Source organism: Chanodichthys erythropterus, chromosome 18, assembly GCF_024489055.1.
Source record: "Chanodichthys erythropterus isolate Z2021 chromosome 18, ASM2448905v1, whole genome shotgun sequence".
In the NCBI taxonomy this organism is placed as follows: Eukaryota; Metazoa; Chordata; class Actinopteri; order Cypriniformes; family Xenocyprididae; genus Chanodichthys; species Chanodichthys erythropterus.
In genome coordinates, this window is record NC_090238.1 from 20,697,446 (window position 1) to 20,716,356 (window position 18,911).

Below are 18,911 nucleotides of genomic sequence, written 5' to 3' on the forward strand. Positions count from 1 at the left end.
ATCTTGATGTCTGTGTGTCTTGTCTGGCTAATTTCTGCCCAATGCAATAAAAACAGTAAAAGCTTTAAAAATATCTAATATCTTTTATGCATTACAGAAATGAACAATATTCATAGATCCGTGAATAAGGCCACTGTATGACAATAAAATCATCAACAATGAGCAACCCAATTCCTTTGAAATGTTCTCTTAAAAAATGCTCACAACTTTTTAATTTGTAATAAATGTGCTTTAGAAACACACAGATACAAGAACCGAAGAAAAATTTAATACATCATGGGTCAGGAGCCCAACTAAAACAAGCGCTTACCTCCGTAACGGTGACTTCAAACTTTACAATTTTTAATAAAACATCAACACCTCATTAAGAAGTTTTGTATGAAAGAAATAAAGTCAGATTGGTGTTACGGCCAGCTCATTTCTAGCCACAACATAAAAAATGGATAACACACCACCGTGCAATCAATACAAATTAATTTATTGATTTAACAAACATAATAATCACAAATAACAAACATAAGTCTAGGGGGGAAAAAAGTATCAAAGGAAATAACAAAAACAACAATAACTAAATCTTAAAGCTACAAGATATAAGAAATATATAAATAAAGAAGAAAAGAGAGAGATGTCACAAGAGCTGCTCCTAGGAGAACGATCCCACCAAGAGTCCTTCTCAATAAACAAGTCCTTGTATAGTCTACACCCCTAATCATTATTAATTAATTCATTAATCTGAATTGACACAGATTTCCCACACAGTCTGCCACCAACAGGTAGGGAGAAACACTCAGGGTCTTCACAGTGGTTTGTAATAAGTGAAGATGCTGAGATCTAGAGAGATCTGTTAGTGTTTAATGTTCTGTTTCTGTTGTCTGAGATTTGTGAGGTTATCATTGTGCTGGAGAGTAGAGCCTGTGCTTCAGTCAGTGATGATCCAGAAACACTGATTTTGTGCTGTTTGCTTTTTTTTAAAGGCAGTATAAAATCAACTATAGTTGCTGATACAGTAGTTACATTAGCTCATATGTGTGCGGTTGTCAGCTAATGACTTATTGCAAGAGGTTTGCATTTCACAGAAAAGGTTTCATAATAATAATCCATGAAATACCTCTAAAGAGCTTATTTTTTCTTTTTTTTTGTAAGACATTTAAGAAAAATATGTTTTTGTTTGAACAGCCACTAGTCAATTTAGCTCAAATTTTCAATTAATTTTTTTTGACAAGTGCAGCAGGGACAACATTTCAAAAGAGAACATTTCCAAATAAATTATGGTTCCCTAAACTTTCCCTGAATGTTCTGTGAAGGTCCACCAAACCTTAAAAGAACTCCACATTGTGACCGTCTGTGAACGTACTGGGAACATTACTAGGCAACATCCTTAACACCAGTGGGGGCATTCTGAGAATGTTCTGGAAACGTAACATTTCTAGCAGGGTAAAGACATACTCTTTTTGTTTTTCATTTTTGCGATTTTTTTCATTTAAAATATTAGGGTAATGTCTGACAACCTCCTCAAACAGTTCAATGGATTTCATAGCCAAAGTCTTCCTTTCCTCACTGTTAGATGGTAAATATGTAAATCAGTTCAACCGTCTGAACAGCCAATCAAATTACAGTAGGTCAAGCCCACACAACATTATCAATATCACATGCTTTAAATGTTACTTATCATAAACAAAATTGCAGAATCAAATATATTCAGTCCCTTTATATGCCAAAAATGTCTTGAGGTGTAGGCCGAAAACGAGGTAAATTATATTGAAAGACCCAATGAAACTTGAAACTTGTAAAAAAAAAACTTTTTTGGTTTTATAGAAGATTCAGAGAATGGTTTTCAAGAGGGAGAAAATTTTCCCACCTTCACTAAAATTTTCAGAATTGTGTCAAATTTATACAAATGGAAGGATTTAGTTTGTTTGTGTTTTGATGAAGTGTGACATTTTAATCAGAAATATTAATTCTCTCCAGAATAAGCAGAATTTCCTCACATCGACGGCTTCTACCTTTTTCCACAGTTTTTTGAAGAATCTTCATGCTCTTCTGTTTGTCAACTGAATCACTTGGGATTTTTGCTACTTTCATGTGATATTCAACTGATTCATCATACTGTCTGCAGACAAATAGACGATAGGCATAATTGTAGTAAATATGCTGTTGCCTTTCAGGAGAAAGATCCTTTATCTCTGACAGGAGCTGCTGGTAAATCTCATCTGATCTCTTCCTGTTGTGTGCATATTCGTGCATTGATGCAAGGGCTATCTTTACTTTGTATGAGTAAGGGTTATGTCTGACAACCTCGTCAAAGAGCTTAATGGCTTTCCTAGCAAAAATCTCCTTTTCCTCACTGCCTTCCATGCTGTAAACCTTCCATTTGTAGCTGTTTGCCAAAAGTTTTGATGCTTTAACTGAAGAGGGGAACTTGTCCTGAACCGTCTCTGCTATTTGAAGAGCTTTATCAAAAGAAATCTCTTTTCTATAATACCTGAGAATAATGTGCAAACCCTCCAGGTTTCCAGTTTCAAGAGTTCTTTCTAGTAAATCTTGCATCTCCCTTTCAATGTTTTCTGATGACAAATTTTCCTGATCAGATAGTTTTAGTAAATAATGAGCATGAAGGAACAAACTATTCGGGTCTTTCTCATGTGCGATTTTCAGTTGCTCTACAATCTGTTCTGGAGTGAATTGTGCAAATTCCATGTTCATCACCATGGCAAGTCCTTTGTGCCATTCCTTCCTATCTGGTTGTGCTTTTAAAGCCATTTTAAAGTAATCAATCGCCTGGCGCTTCTTTGACAGGTCAAACTTCATCAGCGTCCAGCCCTTTTCTCCACTGACTTCAGGGTGTAAAGTGCATCCAGGTGGAGCAGGATGCATTCGCTGAAGCCTCTCCACCTCTTCTAGATATTCTTTGCTCTTCTCCATCTCTCCCAAATGGAAGTAGACCCAAGCCAGGTTAGCTTTGTTGACCTGCAGCCGGACTCCAGCTTCTTCTGTTCCCTGCTGGATCACACTTTCTGCTTTGTCCAGGTTCATCAGCGCCTCTGTGCTGGAGCCAAGAGCCTGATGGATGTAGCCCAGCAGGTTGTAATAGTGAACCAGCCAAGTGCACGTTTCCTGGTCCACATCATTCAGGTTGCTCAGTAAATCCTGGAGTGTATTTGTACTGTACTCCAGGTCCCATGTGAAGTGGCACTCCAGCTTCTTAAGGCATTGTTTTAGACTAGAGTTATAGACACATTCAGGAAAAAAAAAAGATTATTAATCTTTTAATAATGAAGTTACAAATGCTCTCTTTTTGTTTATGTACAATAAATCATAGCAGGCATGGGACAGATAATCAACAATTTCAAATAAGCCACAACATTTTTACACAATCTTGAGTTTAGTCTGGTAAATCACTTTAAATTCCTACATTAGACTTTTCATATTTGAATTGGAAAAGTACTTACTCCATAATAAGAGTTAGTGGTGGTCTGGTTTGAGATATGTTTCCTCTAGCAATGCTGATTTGAGCTTCATGTGAGTTGCTGAGAGATCATGGTGTACTTATAATGATCAAGCTCATTCTTATCTACCTGAACAAAGTCATTAAACGCGTCAGCTCCGGATTCTTTATCCTGGAGTCCTGTCTAAGGTTTTGTTTTTTACTTCAATGAAGTGTAGTTTACATAATGGCAGTGACAAAATGCAGGTGACATGCATAATTATTAGATCATAATTTCAGAATTTATTTATAACTTGAATCATTTGATTTTATGTCGGAGTGACCTACTGTATTTATAGCTGGCTTTTCGAATGGTTGATTTGATTTGCAAATGAAATTAAACATTAACAATAAGCAATACATTTGTTAGTGTTCATTGTTACAGTGTTTATTAAAGGGTTAGTTCACCCAAAAATGAAAATTCTGTCATTTATTACTTACCCTCATCGTTTATCTTCAGAACACAAATTAAAATATTTTAGTTGAAATCCGATGGCTCAGTGAGGCCTCCACAGGAAGCGATGTCATTTCTTCTCTCAATATCCATAAAGGTAAAGTTACTAAAATCATATTTAAATCGGTTCATGTGAGCACAGTGGTTCAATATTAATATTATAAAGCGACGAGAATATTTTTAGTGCGCCAAAAATATGGCCGTCGATTTCAAAACACTGCTTCATGAAGCATCGGAGCACAATTGAATCAGTGTGTCGAATCATGATTCAGATCGCGTTTCAAACTGCCAACGGCTGAAATCACGTGACAGCAGATTCGACACACTGATTCACTGTGCTCCGATGCTTCCTGAAGCATTGTTTTGAAATCGGCCATCACTAAATAAGTCGTTATTTTGTTTTTTTTTGGCGCTCCAAAAATAATCTCATCGCTTTATAATATTAATATTGCACCACTGTACTCACATGAACCGATTTAAATATGTTTTTAGTACCTTTATGGATCTTGAGAGAGGCCTCACTGAGCCATCGGATTTTAAGTAAAATATCTTAATTTGTGTTCCGAAGATGAACGAAGGTATTAAAGGTGTGAAACGGCTTGAGGGTAAGTAATAAATGACAGAATTTTAATTTTTGGGTGAACTAACCCTTTAAGAATTGTTAGTTTTTAGTTCATGTTAGCTCAGTTCCATTAAATGGTATTAACAAAAACAACTTTTGATTTTAATAATGTATTAAGTGTATAAGTATGTTTAATGTTAGTTCATGTTAAATAAATGTATTTAACTAAATGCAACCTGTAAAGTGTTACCAAAAACTTAGTTTCTGCTTCACTCTCAATATGTGCTACTGTTTACAAAGTTAAACTCACTATCATTTGTTTTGTTGCATCCAGCTGATTTTGCTGCTACATCTTTCCTTGTCAGATTCAGTGTGTATTTAAAATCAGTTAACTCTTTCCTACATGAACAGAAACAGGAAATGAAACGTTTTTACAAGTTCCATGTAACAACAATGGGATGGAAAATTGCTGCAGTTTTACAATGTGTCATTGGATAGAGATAACTCATCAGCTGATTCAGCCATTCTGTCAAGAAATACAGGGAAAGCTATTTTTATATTTACTTAATATTGTGCTCGTTAAATGTTGTAAATTCAGGGGTGAATAAAAGTGAAGTGTGACACTGTTTGTTTGAGGTTGTTATAAAATATGGCAAGTGCCTTACAAAATGGCATTTAAAAATGTTCTTAAGATAAATGAAAGAATTATTGAATATAAATTGTTACAGACGCCATTGTTTATTGGCTACTACTGACAAAGTACTCTTTATTAGAAAAGTAAAGCCACAACATTAATGTATGTATATGAAAAAAAAAAAACATAATTTTCCTAAGTTACCTTGTTTTTTGCTATTGATATTAAATGTATAGCTGTTAGATATGTAACGTGTGAGCAGAGACGAGGCAGAGAATCCAAATGCAAGCTCAAACATTTAATAAAACATAAAGGCAGACAATCCAAAGTCTTGTGTTGGTGATTTGATGTCATGGTAACTAATGAAGGTAACTATGGCGACACACATGGTACAAGCCAAAACAGGAAGTGAACACAGAAACAATGAGAACTAAGAATACATCATAAAAGTCCTCAAAACACAAGACAGTACAGGGATCGTGACAATATATCAAGCAAAAAAGAAAATATGATTTCTTCATTTTTTGATATTCTATGATACATGTACAATATACAAATAAATCTCCACCTTTATTTAAGCTGCATGTGGTTACATTAGCAAAAGTTGGTGAAGTTTCATCCATCATAAATCATGGTCAATTTTCATTAGTGTAAAGATGTATTAAGCAGTTCACACAAGGTGCTTTTTAACCAAGCAGCTTTCTCTTGATCAGTGCAATGAATCAATGACCAACTTGACCCCATTGCAAATTCTTTTGATCACGTGGATTCTTATTGAAACGACTGGTTTTCACCCCTGAAAATTCACGAAACAATGATAAATGTGACTGCACTTTTGCACTTGATGCGTAACACCTATTGAGACGTATCTAGTAGGTTGAGTGATTTTTAGATATTATTTACTCTTGTTGCGTAAATTAAGTGAAATAAAGAGAATATTTACTCATCTTTGAGAGCATTTTTTTAGAAATTCTGAAATTTGTCTACATCGAGGGTTTCTGCCCTTCTTCACAATTGTTTTAAGAATCATTATGCTCTTCTGTTTGTCTTGTGAAGTGTTTTGGATTGCTGCTGCTTTCATGTGAAAGCAGATTGATTGGTCTATGGACTGCCCATGCTGAAATAGATGGTATGCGTAACTATAGTACAGTAACTGTTGGGAATGAGGAGGGAGATCATCTTCCTCTGATAGGAGCTGCTGGTACATCTCATCGGCTCTCTCAATGTTGTGTGCGTAACGGTGCAGTGTTGCAAGGGAAATCCTTCCTCTGACACAATCTGGGTAATCTCTGACAACCTTCTCAAAGAGCTTAATGCATTTCTGAGCCCAAGCCTGCCTTTCCCGACTGTCTTCCTTCATGGCATGGAGAACACTTTACATTTGTATACATCTGCCAGGATTTTCAAAACTTTAGTGGAAGAGGGGAACTTTTCCCGAAGCCTTTGTCCCTCTTGAATAGCTCTCTCAATGGAAATTATTTTAAAGTATTCAAGAATATAACCCAAACCATCCAAGTTCCCTGTACTAAGGCTTCTCTCTAGAAATCTTTGTACCTCCTCATCATTGTTTTCGGCCTGCACCTCAGACTTTTTTAGTATATAGAGGGATTGAAGGAACAAATCATTCGGGTCTATCTCTGATGCCGTTTTCACCACCTCTAGAATATCAGCCTCCAGCTCTGGACTGAGTTCAGACTTTATATATGCCCTGCTCATGGCTACAGCAAGACCTTTGTGCCATTCCTTCCTATCTGCTTGTGCTTTTGCAGCCATTTTAAAGTAATCAATCGCCTAGCGCTTCTTGGACTTGTTAAACTTCACCAGCGTCCAGCCCTTTTCTCCACTGACTTCAGGGTGTAAAGTGCATCCAGGTGGAGCAGGATGCATTCCCTGAAGCCTTTCCACCTCTTCTAAATAATCTTTGCTTTTCTCCATCTCTCCCAAATGGAAGTAGACCCAAGCCAAGTTAGCTTTGTTGACCTGCAGCCGGACTTCAGGCTCTTCTGTTCCCTGCTTCTGGATCACACTTTCTGCTTTGTCCAGGTTCATCAGCGCCTCTGTGCTGGAGCCAAGAGCCTGATGGATGTAGCCCAGCAGGTTGTAATAGTGAACCGGCCAAGTGCACGTTTCCTGGTCCACATCCTCCATGTTCCTCTTCATCCCCAGAAGCTCATTTCGATGTTGCCCCAGATCCCATGTGAAGTGGCACTCCAGCCTCTCAAGGTTGCTTTTCAGTGGGGAACTGGAGTTACAGAGAAAGAGAAATTAACCTTACAAAGTCATTTACTGCTGACACGTTTAGATCCAAGGATATGGAGCTGTTTGACATTAAATCCTCAATTAAAGAGAAGAAGGAGGCAAGTCATGGCAAGGAACCTTAAATTAAAAAGTTTTATGTAAATCTTTAAGCATTTAAAGCTTAAATGAATCATTGGAAACAGAAAATAATGTAATTTATATTTTTATCAAACTTTTTATGGCATCTCTGATTTTTAAATATCCACATCAGAAATTTAAAATATCCACATTGTAAATCACAGTTTTTCCATAAATTAATTTTAAACACTTACTCCATCATGTTGGGCAGCAGTGGTAGATGTTGGTAGATGTTGTTTTCTCTCCAGCAGTGGTGATCTGCTCTTTGCATGAGCTCACGGATGTATTTATAATGAAGAAAACAAGATCAGTGAACACAGGCTCCTCCTCGTATAAGTTTCTGTTGTTCACAAGGTTTTGTTTCATGTGAATGAAAATGCACAAGGTCCACAGTACATTTCAGGATTATACGTAATATGTATGGATAAGGACTAAGCTATTTATGACATGCACTGTAAAAAATGAAAGTAAGTTCCTGTATTATATACAGGAAAAACAGTAAAAGCTCTTACCAGACATTTTATGTAATTTACAGTCAAAAACTGTAAACTGATATTCCCACAATTCCCTGTGTGACACTCCACATTTGAAAGTATTTTGTTTAAATAATCATGTTTCTTAATAGTTTTTATGTACATTATGGTTTATGTTACATCTTCTGTTGTTTAATGAATGTTTATTGCATTGTGTAAGTGTTGTGGGTTACCATGATGGTGTTTTGTGTTTGCGTGAATGACTCTTTGCACCTTCTTTATATTAGTATATACTTCAGCTCATGGAAAAGCTGTGATGTGATCTTCATGTGGCTTTCTCTTTTAACACCTGCATTATTATGGTGGTTGTCAGTATATGTTAAAGGTACAAAACAGATTTTAGCAGTAGTGTGCATTGTTGAATTTACTGGTTTACATTCAAATTTTCTTGTTTGTAAATTACAGTTTTATACTGTAAAATGTAGTTTGTTAGGTAAATGTGTTTACAGTTTTTATAAAATTATTCTGGCAACCACAGCTGCCAAAACTATTTTGTAAAAACTACAGAATATTGTTTTTACAATGTTATTATAGGGCAGACTGTTAATGATCTACATATAAAAACCATTGAAACATGATGATAACCTTATCAGAAAGCTGAAATAAATGCAAAATAATTGCACAATATGCTGGATTAATTACAATTTGAAGGAATCTGATTGAGTTTGAGTCACTGTGTCTCTAAATAGTTTTTATTTTGTACAGCAGCAAACAGGGCTGCATACTTGAAACATCACCTTTCAGCATTTCAGCAAGTGAAGTTACCCAGCACTTACATACTGTAGCATATAAAACAAAGATGCAAATTCATTCTGAAAGCATATCTATGATGAACAATATAAAACAGGATAACATTTTAAGTCATAAAAAACAACATTACCTTAAAGTCAGGGTGGAGGTTTATTGAGTAAAAAAGAAATTTGACTTGAGAATTGAGAATTGACTGAGAATTTATAACCAAATGAACTATACAAAATAAAGACGTATGGGGGGTACTCTCTATTTTTAAGATTGTGCATATTTATTGTACATTTCCTGTTCCGTTTATGTCTCTTTTTTTAGCCTCTCCTTTCTCAACGATTTGCTTGATCTCATCTGCTATTCTTCTTTCCTTTATGGCAAAAAGAGATTTGATGAGAGCTGGGTAGGCTTTATATAAACCTTGTGCCTGGTGCCATTCCTGCAAAAGTTCATAGGTCCGTTGTTTCGGATCAGCAGGGTAACTATTCTCGTGATTGTCAATAGTAGCTGTAGTCATGCCACTGTGCTGGGCAACACGTTTCATCACTTTCCAGCTCAGATGATCAACAATTTCTGGCAGGTATTCATTCATGTCTACATCTACACCTACACAAAAAAAGAAGACATCACAGATTTAAGCTTCTTAAGCTGCTATTTTTTTAAACCAGTGGTTCCAAAACGTTTAATAGAGAAAAATATTTTCAAGTGCAGAACATGCATCAATTATTTATAACTATCCACAGCTCCCTGCAATACTCAATTCTGATTCTTCAAATCACACCATCTAGTGGTCTGTTATTCCACAACAATAACACTAACCACTACAACTGATAACAGAATGCTCAAGCAGGTATTGTGTCATCTTGAGGTAATAAAATATCAAATTTATATTTTGTTCAGCACCTTATGTGGCAATTAGTCACACAAGCGGGATAATTTCGCAGTGGGGTCTTGTATCACCAGGTAGAGGTTTCTTTTGCATAATCTGCTGAGTGTACACCATCCCTTAGTCTATCCACATCCCCCTCCAGTTTGGGAACCACCGATTTAAATGTATTTTTTGTTCCTCCAGGCACTTTCCAGGAACAAATATAACAAATGTATTAACATATAAAATAGCATTTATTTTTAACAGTTCTTTTTTCCCCACAAAAATTAAATTCTTAAATTCTGCTTTTTCTTCATTTAAAAGGGGTCATGACATGGAATTTTGTTCCTTGAGGTTTGCTTATAATGATAAAGTTTTTTGCACACACACTGTTATGATTGGCTAATACGACAGCATAAAAAGTATCAACACCCAGTTGATATTGCACTTATAATGACAGCACTTTCCATATAATACAGACAAAGCATTATCAAATTGTTTACTTATGCTTTGTGATGTAGCTGCTGTTGAACATCTTTCAACAAAAATTTCTTTGTTAACTCTCCATTGCACTGTCTCTCGTTTACAATACAAAAAAACCTGCAGTCAAATGCTCAGGACAAAAAAACCCCTCCGACGTGATCTGGGACCCCACACAGATGTCCTTCTGACATCAGTACAGAGACGCAAACAAGCTGTTTAAACAGGAAGCGTCAAAGTGAATGTTTGTTTACACTTCCATTTGACTTGTCAGCATGTGGAGTATGTAAGAGATTGAAAGGGCATCCAGTGTAGACAGCATCAGTGATTGTAATGGACGATAGAATGCAGTCAGCCGCAAATCAGCTGAACGGCAGTGGGCGTGGCTTATGGTGCGACGATGTTGATGATTCGTCAATGTCTTGCTCTAGAGGCAGTCATATGCAAGATGTATTTGCCTGTGTGATTTCACAGAGCCTACAGCTTGGTAAAATAAATGCTTTGTTTATAAAGAGGAGGATGTTTTAAGCTATGAAAATTGCAGGATGTTTTACATGTCGTACATGTCAAAAGATCAAGGCAAATTTGATTTCTCATGGCATGACCCCTTTAATGTGAGGTTTTAAACTATACTGTCCCAAGGATTGCAAATGTTAAAATTGATGTGTGCGACTTTGATATTCAAAGTCATACATTGAATAAACATCAAAATTAAATAGTTAAAATGTAATAAAACTTAAAAAAAAAAAAAAAAAAATTAAAATATTTCTCTTTCATTTATGGGAAATGTGTTTATTTTATTTTTTTTTATTTTGAGGACTTCTTGGGGCCTGATGTGATACAGATATTGATGCATTTTAATAATCTACTTTTCATGCTAACATATATAAAGGTACATGCAAACTTACCTTGCAGAAATTTTTCCTGCATGAGAAAAAGGAAGACAAACAATCAGGCAAAAATGTTTTGAAATACACTAGAAATTAAACTGTATGAAATTTTCATATCATGATCGTAGTGACCCGAATTATCATGGTTATCAATGTTATCTTGGTATTGTTAAAATGTGCTGGAAACATTTGAAAAGTACTACACACAGGGAAATCATTTTGCCAAGATTTATGCCGAAACCCAACAAAAAAACAAATAAAATTAGCAGTAATAGCCCAAATAAATACAATAGGACAAATATACAAATAAAATAACTATATGGTTTATTTAAACAAATGATAGCCTTGCTTGTGCTTCCGCTTTCAGTATTCTTTCAAAAAGCTTACGCTGTATGTCCTACGCGTTCCCTATTCAACTGACGGAACGAACAGTTTAGTTTCTTTCCGTAAGTAGAATCAACATTGCCAAATGAGATTGGCAAGCAATAGAAAATGTCAGGAAGGTAACAAATCACTGGATTTGTTCAAAAGACGAGCAACATAAAATATTTTTTAATTTTTTAATTTGACTTCAGAGTTGAAAGTGGGTTTTAAGGGTACATGGGCTTAATGGGTACACTTACCCTAAATGCAAAATAACACTGCATAGTCATCATAGGGGTGTGCAGCAGAGGCACAATCTGTATCTGTATTTGCAACAATCCCAAAATTATTTGTATTATTATTCGTATAAATTCGGAAGTGGGTGGAGCTTTGCACGGAAGTTTGTAATTACTTAAGAAGACCGTTTTACTATGGTATTACAGCATATATCTGTTTTCTTTGTAGATATCACTAAAATATGCCTTGTTTAACTGAAAAAATATATATATATATTTTTATGATTATAACATTTAAATATCTTCTGTCTGAGCTGATAGTCTTGATGGAAGTGCTTCTAGATGTACGTGCAGTTGTGCTTCTGATGACACAAGTTTGAATCCTAACTCAGGGACCTTTTGTAAACATAGGCTATTTAACAATATTCAAAATAAAGCAGTAAGGGTTTCTACACAGTTCGGAAAAGTATGGAAATTGATTTAAATAATTTTCAGGCCTGGAAAGTATGGAAAAGGCAACAGGAACGTGGCTAAAGTTACTTGATTTGCATTTAGTTAAATTCATAGAATTTACACTCATTCCCTTTGCACACACATTGCGTGGCGATTTTAGAGATAATATCAGCTTTATTAATCATGTTTATTCTATCAAAAGAGTAATGTAACTATGGCTATTTTGCAAGTTCTTTACCAACCTACACTTCACCCAAAAGGCCTGTAGGTGGCACAAAGACTTAAATTTAACCAACTATGATAACTTCGTTAGATGGTAAATCAATACAAAACATGGTTTTGGTGAGCGCTTTGTAATATGTATTCACATTAGATTTTAAAGCAACACAATTCGTTTGCAATAAGACAAACCAGATTCAAATTGCCCGGCAAATTTGTAAAGCAAAGAAAAATCATTTCTAGCTGATCAACATTATGAAAACTGGTAAAACCTTTAGGAACTTCAAAAGATAAAACAGCGAAATTCCTAATATTACTTCCAATATTTCCAAATTATGTTCATTTTCATAGAGCGGGCCAATATCATGACGATTATTTAAAATCGATCGAGAGAAGCAGATATCGTTATCGTGATAAAATACGATTAATCGTGCAGCCCTAATTTAATTTAATTTAATTTAATTTAATTTAATTTGACTTGACATTTGATATTCAACAGTATCCTTGACATTTATTCAACAGTGCTTTTGATCTGCCTGCATTGACACTATTCTTTAAAAGGAAAAATTGTATACCAATTATCAATGTAAAGCTGCTTTGACGCAATCTGCATTGTAAAAAGCGCTATATAAATAAAGGTGACTTGACTTGACTTTCCCTGCATGCTCACCGGTTCCTATGCAGCTTGGAAATGTATGAAATTTGATTTGTGTAATTTCCAGGTCATGAAAAGTGTGGGGAAAACAAAACAGCATGGAGTCATTGTTTCAAGACTATTTCCCCTATTCAGTTTTCTAAATATAAAATAAGCTAATAATTAAAATAATAATAATAAATGACCGTACAAGCAGAGTGATTTCATTACAAAGATTTCATGTAGTGATTTAGAGAATGTCGTACACGACTGAATGAATTCAAAACTTTCTCTTTACCATAAGCAAGTCTCTTTTGAACTTCACTAAACAAATGTGCTTGTGCTTCTCAAACCAGAAGCAGATAAAGGAGCAAACATGTTGACTTAGTAGAAAATGTATAGCCTATGTATAGTTGATTATCTTGACAGAGTTTGTTTCTCAGAGATGCGCAGAGACCTAGCGTAATTTGCCTCTTGATTTTTACCTATTTGATTTGCGTTCGTGCTGTGCTAATTGCATTCATTCATATCGTGCAAGGTTTACGTCAATTAACCCTTTAACACGTACGATCACACCGGTGTGATCAGTCTTGTCTGGTCCCAGGAGCGTACGATCACACCGGTGTGATTAGAACGTTCAGCGCATCGCGTGATCAACTGCCAAATTCAAATGTGCGTGCGCGCTTTGGCTGGCGCTAAACCAGAGACGGACGCGTGCAGCGCTTTTCATATCACATATATGCAGTGTTTTCAACCAAATAATGTTTATTTTAGATTTCAGACATTTAAATACACACGAGTACTAACAAAACAATATATTTAGAGTTTGTAAAATACACAATGGTGTCTATAGAAGCGGAAATAACAACCCTTTCCATTATAATTAGACGACACGTTTTATTCATATCAGATACACATTGTGAAAGTAACTTTAAAGCTTACTCTATTCTTCCCCAGTTCACCGACTCACTTACTTTCATGTATTTCGGGAGAAGTGGATAAATTCACGGGTTGTAAATCCAACAGATCCGATTCTCTGTGCGGCGCAAACTAACATGGCGGCGCCCATCGCGCATATGGCTCAACTAACATGATGTTATAAAGGTGTTTAAACAGCAAAACACATCCACTTGCACATATTTGGCAATCGGAACATTAGATATTTCATGCTATAGTCAACAAATTTGTGAATATTATGAATAACAAAGGAAAAATTAAATGAAAGCAGATTATCATTCATACAGTGCTGCGGTGTGTCACATAACAAGCAATGACGCGTCACCATGGAAACCATAAAGTGATACGTTCTAAATAACGGTCGCTTCAAAAAACTCACGCTGGGGGGTCAGCCAGAATATTTAAAACTTACGTGCGAAAGGGTTAAATATACTGAACGGTAAAACATGTGTAGGATGTAGTATTTTATCCTGTGAAGCTCTAATTTCAGAGAGACGCAACAGCAACGCAGTTTTTTGATTTGCGCTCATTTCATTCATAAAGTTCACATGCATTCGATTCACACTCATATACGTAGTGATTTTAGAGGTTTATGTATCGCGCTATGATCCCCTGGTACTGATCACGATACAGACGTTTCTTTTTTTCAAGTTGAGTACGACAGTCCTTTAAAGCAGGTCATTTTAAAAAAGTTGAGCAAACAAATATTGCTGTGGCTGTGGCTGACTATTTTCTTGCTGGTTTGGTGTCTCCTGCCACAAATCCAATGACGCTGATAGTGGCTCTAATCTCTGATAGACATCAGATTTTAGTATCGGTACGGCACGCTTGGAACCTCAACTGAGGTGGTACTTTAGAAAAAAGAGAAATTACCTCTTCCTTTGCCATTGGTTTGTCCTTTTCTTGTCTCCGTTTATAGATGATAAAGAGAACCACACCAGCCACAATGATGATGATGAGTACCACAATCGGCACCACAATAGCTGCGGGCTCTGAAACACAGAAGAAACCATAGATAATTGTCTATTACCACCCTCTGTACTGTACTTTGTTTATACTGCATAAGCTTTACATTACATATTCAATCACTGCTTATACTGTGTGTGTATACAGAAGGGTACTCAGAACAGGGGCATTTTAACGAATTATCCCTTGGATATGCCTGTGGATGCTTGTAGCTTGTGAATATACATACCGCTTGATTTTGGAGTGGCATCTTCGCACACTGTGTTGTTGGTTTCTGTGCATTTTATTTTCACTTCATTTTCACACCTTTTGGATAAACATGAAGACAACAGAGAGAAGACTGAATACTGAGCTGAGAGCAAAGGTTTAAAATATAAAGTTTATTATATGCAGAACGCTAAAGAAAAAATACAGATATTGGAAGAACTGGGTCCTCATGTTCCCTCTAACTTTTGCTCTCCCTTAGCAAACCCTTTATAAATTAAATAACCATTTATAAAATAAATCTTTATTGGGCATATCCTTCGGGTGCCCTGCGTATCAGAAATGTGAAGCTCTCGCAGACTCCCTCTTTAAGCAGGTTTCATTTTACCCATAAACAAATAAACAAATTTTTATGACTTTTTATGATTTGCACAGGAGCAACATAAGAAGTGTGCGTCTAAACACCTCTTTTAAGAGGGAACACTGGTCTCCTTTACATTATTTCTTCACACACACACACACACATTCGTTTTTGTGAATTATGGGGACATTCCATAGGCGTAATGGTTTTTATACTGTACAAACTGTATTTTCTATCTCCCTACACTACCCCTACCCCTAAACCTACCCATCACAGAAAACTGTGCACATTTTTACTTCCTCACAAAAACTCATTCTGTATGATCTATACGCCTTTTGAAAAGTGGGGACATGGGGTAATGTCCTCATAAGTCACCTCTTTTTGTAATACCAATGTCATACCCATGTCACTGATATGTCACAAAAATGCGCGCGCACACACACACACACACACCTGTCGTTCTGTCCAGAGAAAAAAAAGTTATTTGGCTGACTACATACTTGCCACACGCCTTACAGAATTTGCAGTGGTCACCCTTGTCACAGTAATGGTCATCCAGGCACCTGCAGACAGTGTTGGAGTATTTAGAACATCTCACCTTCTCCTTCATGTTTGCTATTACAGGGAAACAAAGCACAAATTAGACGTTTTGTCTGTCCTTCCATTCAAGCCTTAAGAAGCACCATGCTACCCACTGAAAACAGTCCCACCTCTGGCATTAGAGATTTTGACTAATATTTTAGTAGTGGCTGACTGGCTACTGCCCATTTGTTAAATCTGAATGGTTATTGCATAGCATAATCGAAAAATGGCCATTCTGAATTGGCTTTTCCTCATTGCATCATCAAATAAGCAATCAAAAACATTTGCAGAAAATAACAATTAAAGGCACAGTATTAAAATTTAGCCACTAGAGGTCGCTTACTCAAAACAATAACAAAGGCATAGCTTGATGTTCTGGATGAGCTAATGTATTACATTTTTATTAATGCTACTGTTGTATGAAGCAGGGCAGGACCAAGAGCCTGGGACGTTGCTGGTGTTATTATGCTTATATGCCACAGTGACACTCCTATCGTTTTGTTGTTTATGCATATTTTATGATTAATGTTATATTTAACATCCACCTCCTCCTTGCCTGAACTTGAACTTTGTTACAGTTACATTTTATCACTTAAAATCACATAATTGTATTTCATTCTAATGAAACAGCCTCAAGTGCTGAATTTCTAGTCATACAGTCACTTTATTTGATAAATTAAAACTGGAGGGGTAACGCAGAGCTGTTTTACTTTTTACTCAAAAAAAAAAATCATACTAAAAATACATTAGAGTGTTTGAAGGTTATGTTAATGTTATTCTGTGCGTTCACTCAGTGGCTGGTATGAGACACTTGTGCACATTGGAGTAAGTTAGCTTGATATTAGAATAAAAGCTGGATGACTGCTAAATGGCAATGCGATTTGAAACACTGTATGGTGGAGAAAATGCTTTTTTACTGATTCTACAAATAAAGATCTTTCTGATTAAACTGTTAGCCACATGACAAAAGAGGTTTGTTTGATTTACTTTTTGGGTACAATCATGTTACTTGCGGCAAATCAAGAAATTCAAGAAGAGACTCAAACAATAATGACCTACCATTAGGATCGCAGACATCACAAAGCTGGCAGGAGTGATCACCGTTCGGGTGGTCCATATAGGTGCCAGAATCACACAGCTGACATTTCGTATTAGTTTTGTCTGTGGCTGTGCAGTGAATCAAGACCCGGAAACCTGTGACATACAAATACATACACTTGATTGCATTTAATCTTGACAATATCCTACCTATTCCGTTTAAATCAAGATAATTGGTTCTTTGAAATACTTTGAAATAATTTAAATATCTACTGGCTGCTAAATTTTTTATTTCTAACAGTACTAGCTGTCATCTCTTATCACTCTGCAGTCTGGGGAAACAAAAAGTGTTTTTAAAAAAATGCAGGTAAGAAAGATTAATGTGGAAGAACCTATGTACTGTACTGTAACTGTACCTAAATATGTTGTCTAAGTCGTCCATAAAAGTAACTTCGTTTGCAATTACTATACATCCATCTAAACTCAAATCAATATTTGAAGTTAACCACATAATAACAGGGATAGGCGATCACTGAAGAAAAATAAACCCCTGCTGAATGTACATAAACCTTGGCCTTACATAGCGCTATCCAAAACCTAACTCTACACTTCTGATGCGGAATAAGACACGAACCTCGATAAAAAACAACTGTTTACACCCTATACGATCTTACCTTTAGGACAGAGGCAGCAGGTTTTCCCCTCATGTTGGTAAGTCCCGTCTGTACAGTCGGCGCTTCTCCTTCGCAGGCGCCTGCCGTCTGATACGAATATCTGAAACGTGGAAAACGCATTTAACAGATAAGATAAGAAATTTAAGTTACGTTTTCTTATTAAAATTATTTTCAAGCAAGTTTTGTTAACCACCAGTTGGGTGACGACCTCACGACAAAACGAAATCGAAAGTGAAACTACTTGTTTATTATCATTTTTAGCCTAATATTTTCAACCAAATCGGCTTTAAATGGCCTGTTTTTATACTGACTTGAATACGATTAACAAAGATACAAACCAAGTCTATACGTTTACGTATTCCTCTAGTGATTTTAGTCGATGTAGAACGTTGACCTATATCTTTTTCACATATACAGTATAAAATTGAATAAGTGTTAAAGATATTACTTACCACACAGAACAGAAACACCAGATTAACGTACATGTCTAATGAGTAAACAAGAAGCGCGGTATATCCTTCCACCTAGTTACATGAACAACTCCTTGTACAGTGAATAAAGAAAATGAGGAGGAAGTGTTGAGTGTAGAATCCGATTCGTGAGCAAATTGTTCTTTTGAACCGGATCTTCTCAATCGGTCTAATCAAAGCCAGCCAATCTCGGTCCAAGCTTTTCTTGAGACTATAACTAGCTACTCACATTGAACTGCAAAGAGTTTTAATAAGTAGTAATTATTGTCCAGAGCACAGGAAGAGCACGATTTCCTGAATGCGGTGTGACGTAAATGAATAACCAAAATGTTGTTTTGAATCGGTTCATTGAAACGAACTGCTCAAAAGAATCGATTCGTGGTACCAGCTGCAAGAGAGCTGGTCATGTGATTTACAGTACTTTATTCAAATAATTGTTCAATGCAATGCCAGTTACCCTCAATTTGTCGTCACTTCCCCTGTGATTCACTGTGTGAATCCAGGACATGTCAGTGCAATTCATTTCACAATTCGTTTGGGTGTTGTGTTACCATAAGTTGCACCATCTTGTTTTTTCTGAGACACAGAGGAAGGTGACACTTATCAGGCTCAGGTGGAGGGAGGAGGGCGAGATGGTCATTTCATATCTACCCTTTCATACCTGAACAACAAAAACAAGTTTCTCAGCACACACACATTCTTTCATAGATGGACTCTCAGCTGTGTGACCCA

At 36.1% G+C, this 18,911-nt stretch overlaps 2 protein-coding genes and 1 pseudogene across 2 annotated transcripts; all 3 read right to left on the reverse strand.

The window, feature by feature from the left end:
* Positions 1 to 402: 402 nt before the first annotated feature.
* On the reverse strand, positions 403 to 3,524 carry LOC137006897 (interferon-induced protein with tetratricopeptide repeats 2-like). Its single transcript, XM_067368036.1, has 2 exons — positions 3,450 to 3,524; positions 403 to 3,220 (listed from the first exon to the last, which is right to left on the reverse strand). Exons 1-2 carry the CDS (start codon positions 3,452 to 3,454, stop codon positions 1,942 to 1,944), a joined length of 1,284 nt encoding a protein of 427 aa, XP_067224137.1. The 5' UTR covers positions 3,455 to 3,524; the 3' UTR covers positions 403 to 1,941.
* Positions 3,525 to 5,424: 1,900 nt separating this feature from the next.
* LOC137006469 (interferon-induced protein with tetratricopeptide repeats 1B-like) lies at positions 5,425 to 8,784 on the reverse strand (annotated as a pseudogene).
* Positions 8,785 to 8,924: 140 nt separating this feature from the next.
* On the reverse strand, positions 8,925 to 18,497 carry fas (Fas cell surface death receptor). The gene is made up of 8 exons (XM_067367264.1): positions 18,162 to 18,497; positions 17,710 to 17,809; positions 17,057 to 17,191; positions 15,916 to 16,030; positions 15,080 to 15,156; positions 14,758 to 14,876; positions 11,041 to 11,056; positions 8,925 to 9,390 (listed from the first exon to the last, which is right to left on the reverse strand). Exons 1-8 carry the CDS (start codon positions 18,192 to 18,194, stop codon positions 9,065 to 9,067), a joined length of 921 nt encoding a protein of 306 aa, XP_067223365.1. The 5' UTR covers positions 18,195 to 18,497; the 3' UTR covers positions 8,925 to 9,064.
* Positions 18,498 to 18,911: the final 414 nt, after the last annotated feature.

Excerpts from the sequence above, each read along its gene's own strand:
- fas (XM_067367264.1), bottom strand. The coding sequence starts at position 18,194 with ATGTACGTTAATCTGGTGTTTCTGTTCTGTGTG. Across the intron at positions 16,031-17,056 it reads TGATGTCTGCGATCCTAATG|CAAACATGAAGGAGAAGGTG; the intron begins GTAGGTCATTAT and ends TCCCTGTAATAG. Across the intron at positions 14,877-15,079 it reads TGCCACTCCAAAATCAAGCG|AGCCCGCAGCTATTGTGGTG; the intron begins GTATGTATATTC and ends TCTGTGTTTCAG.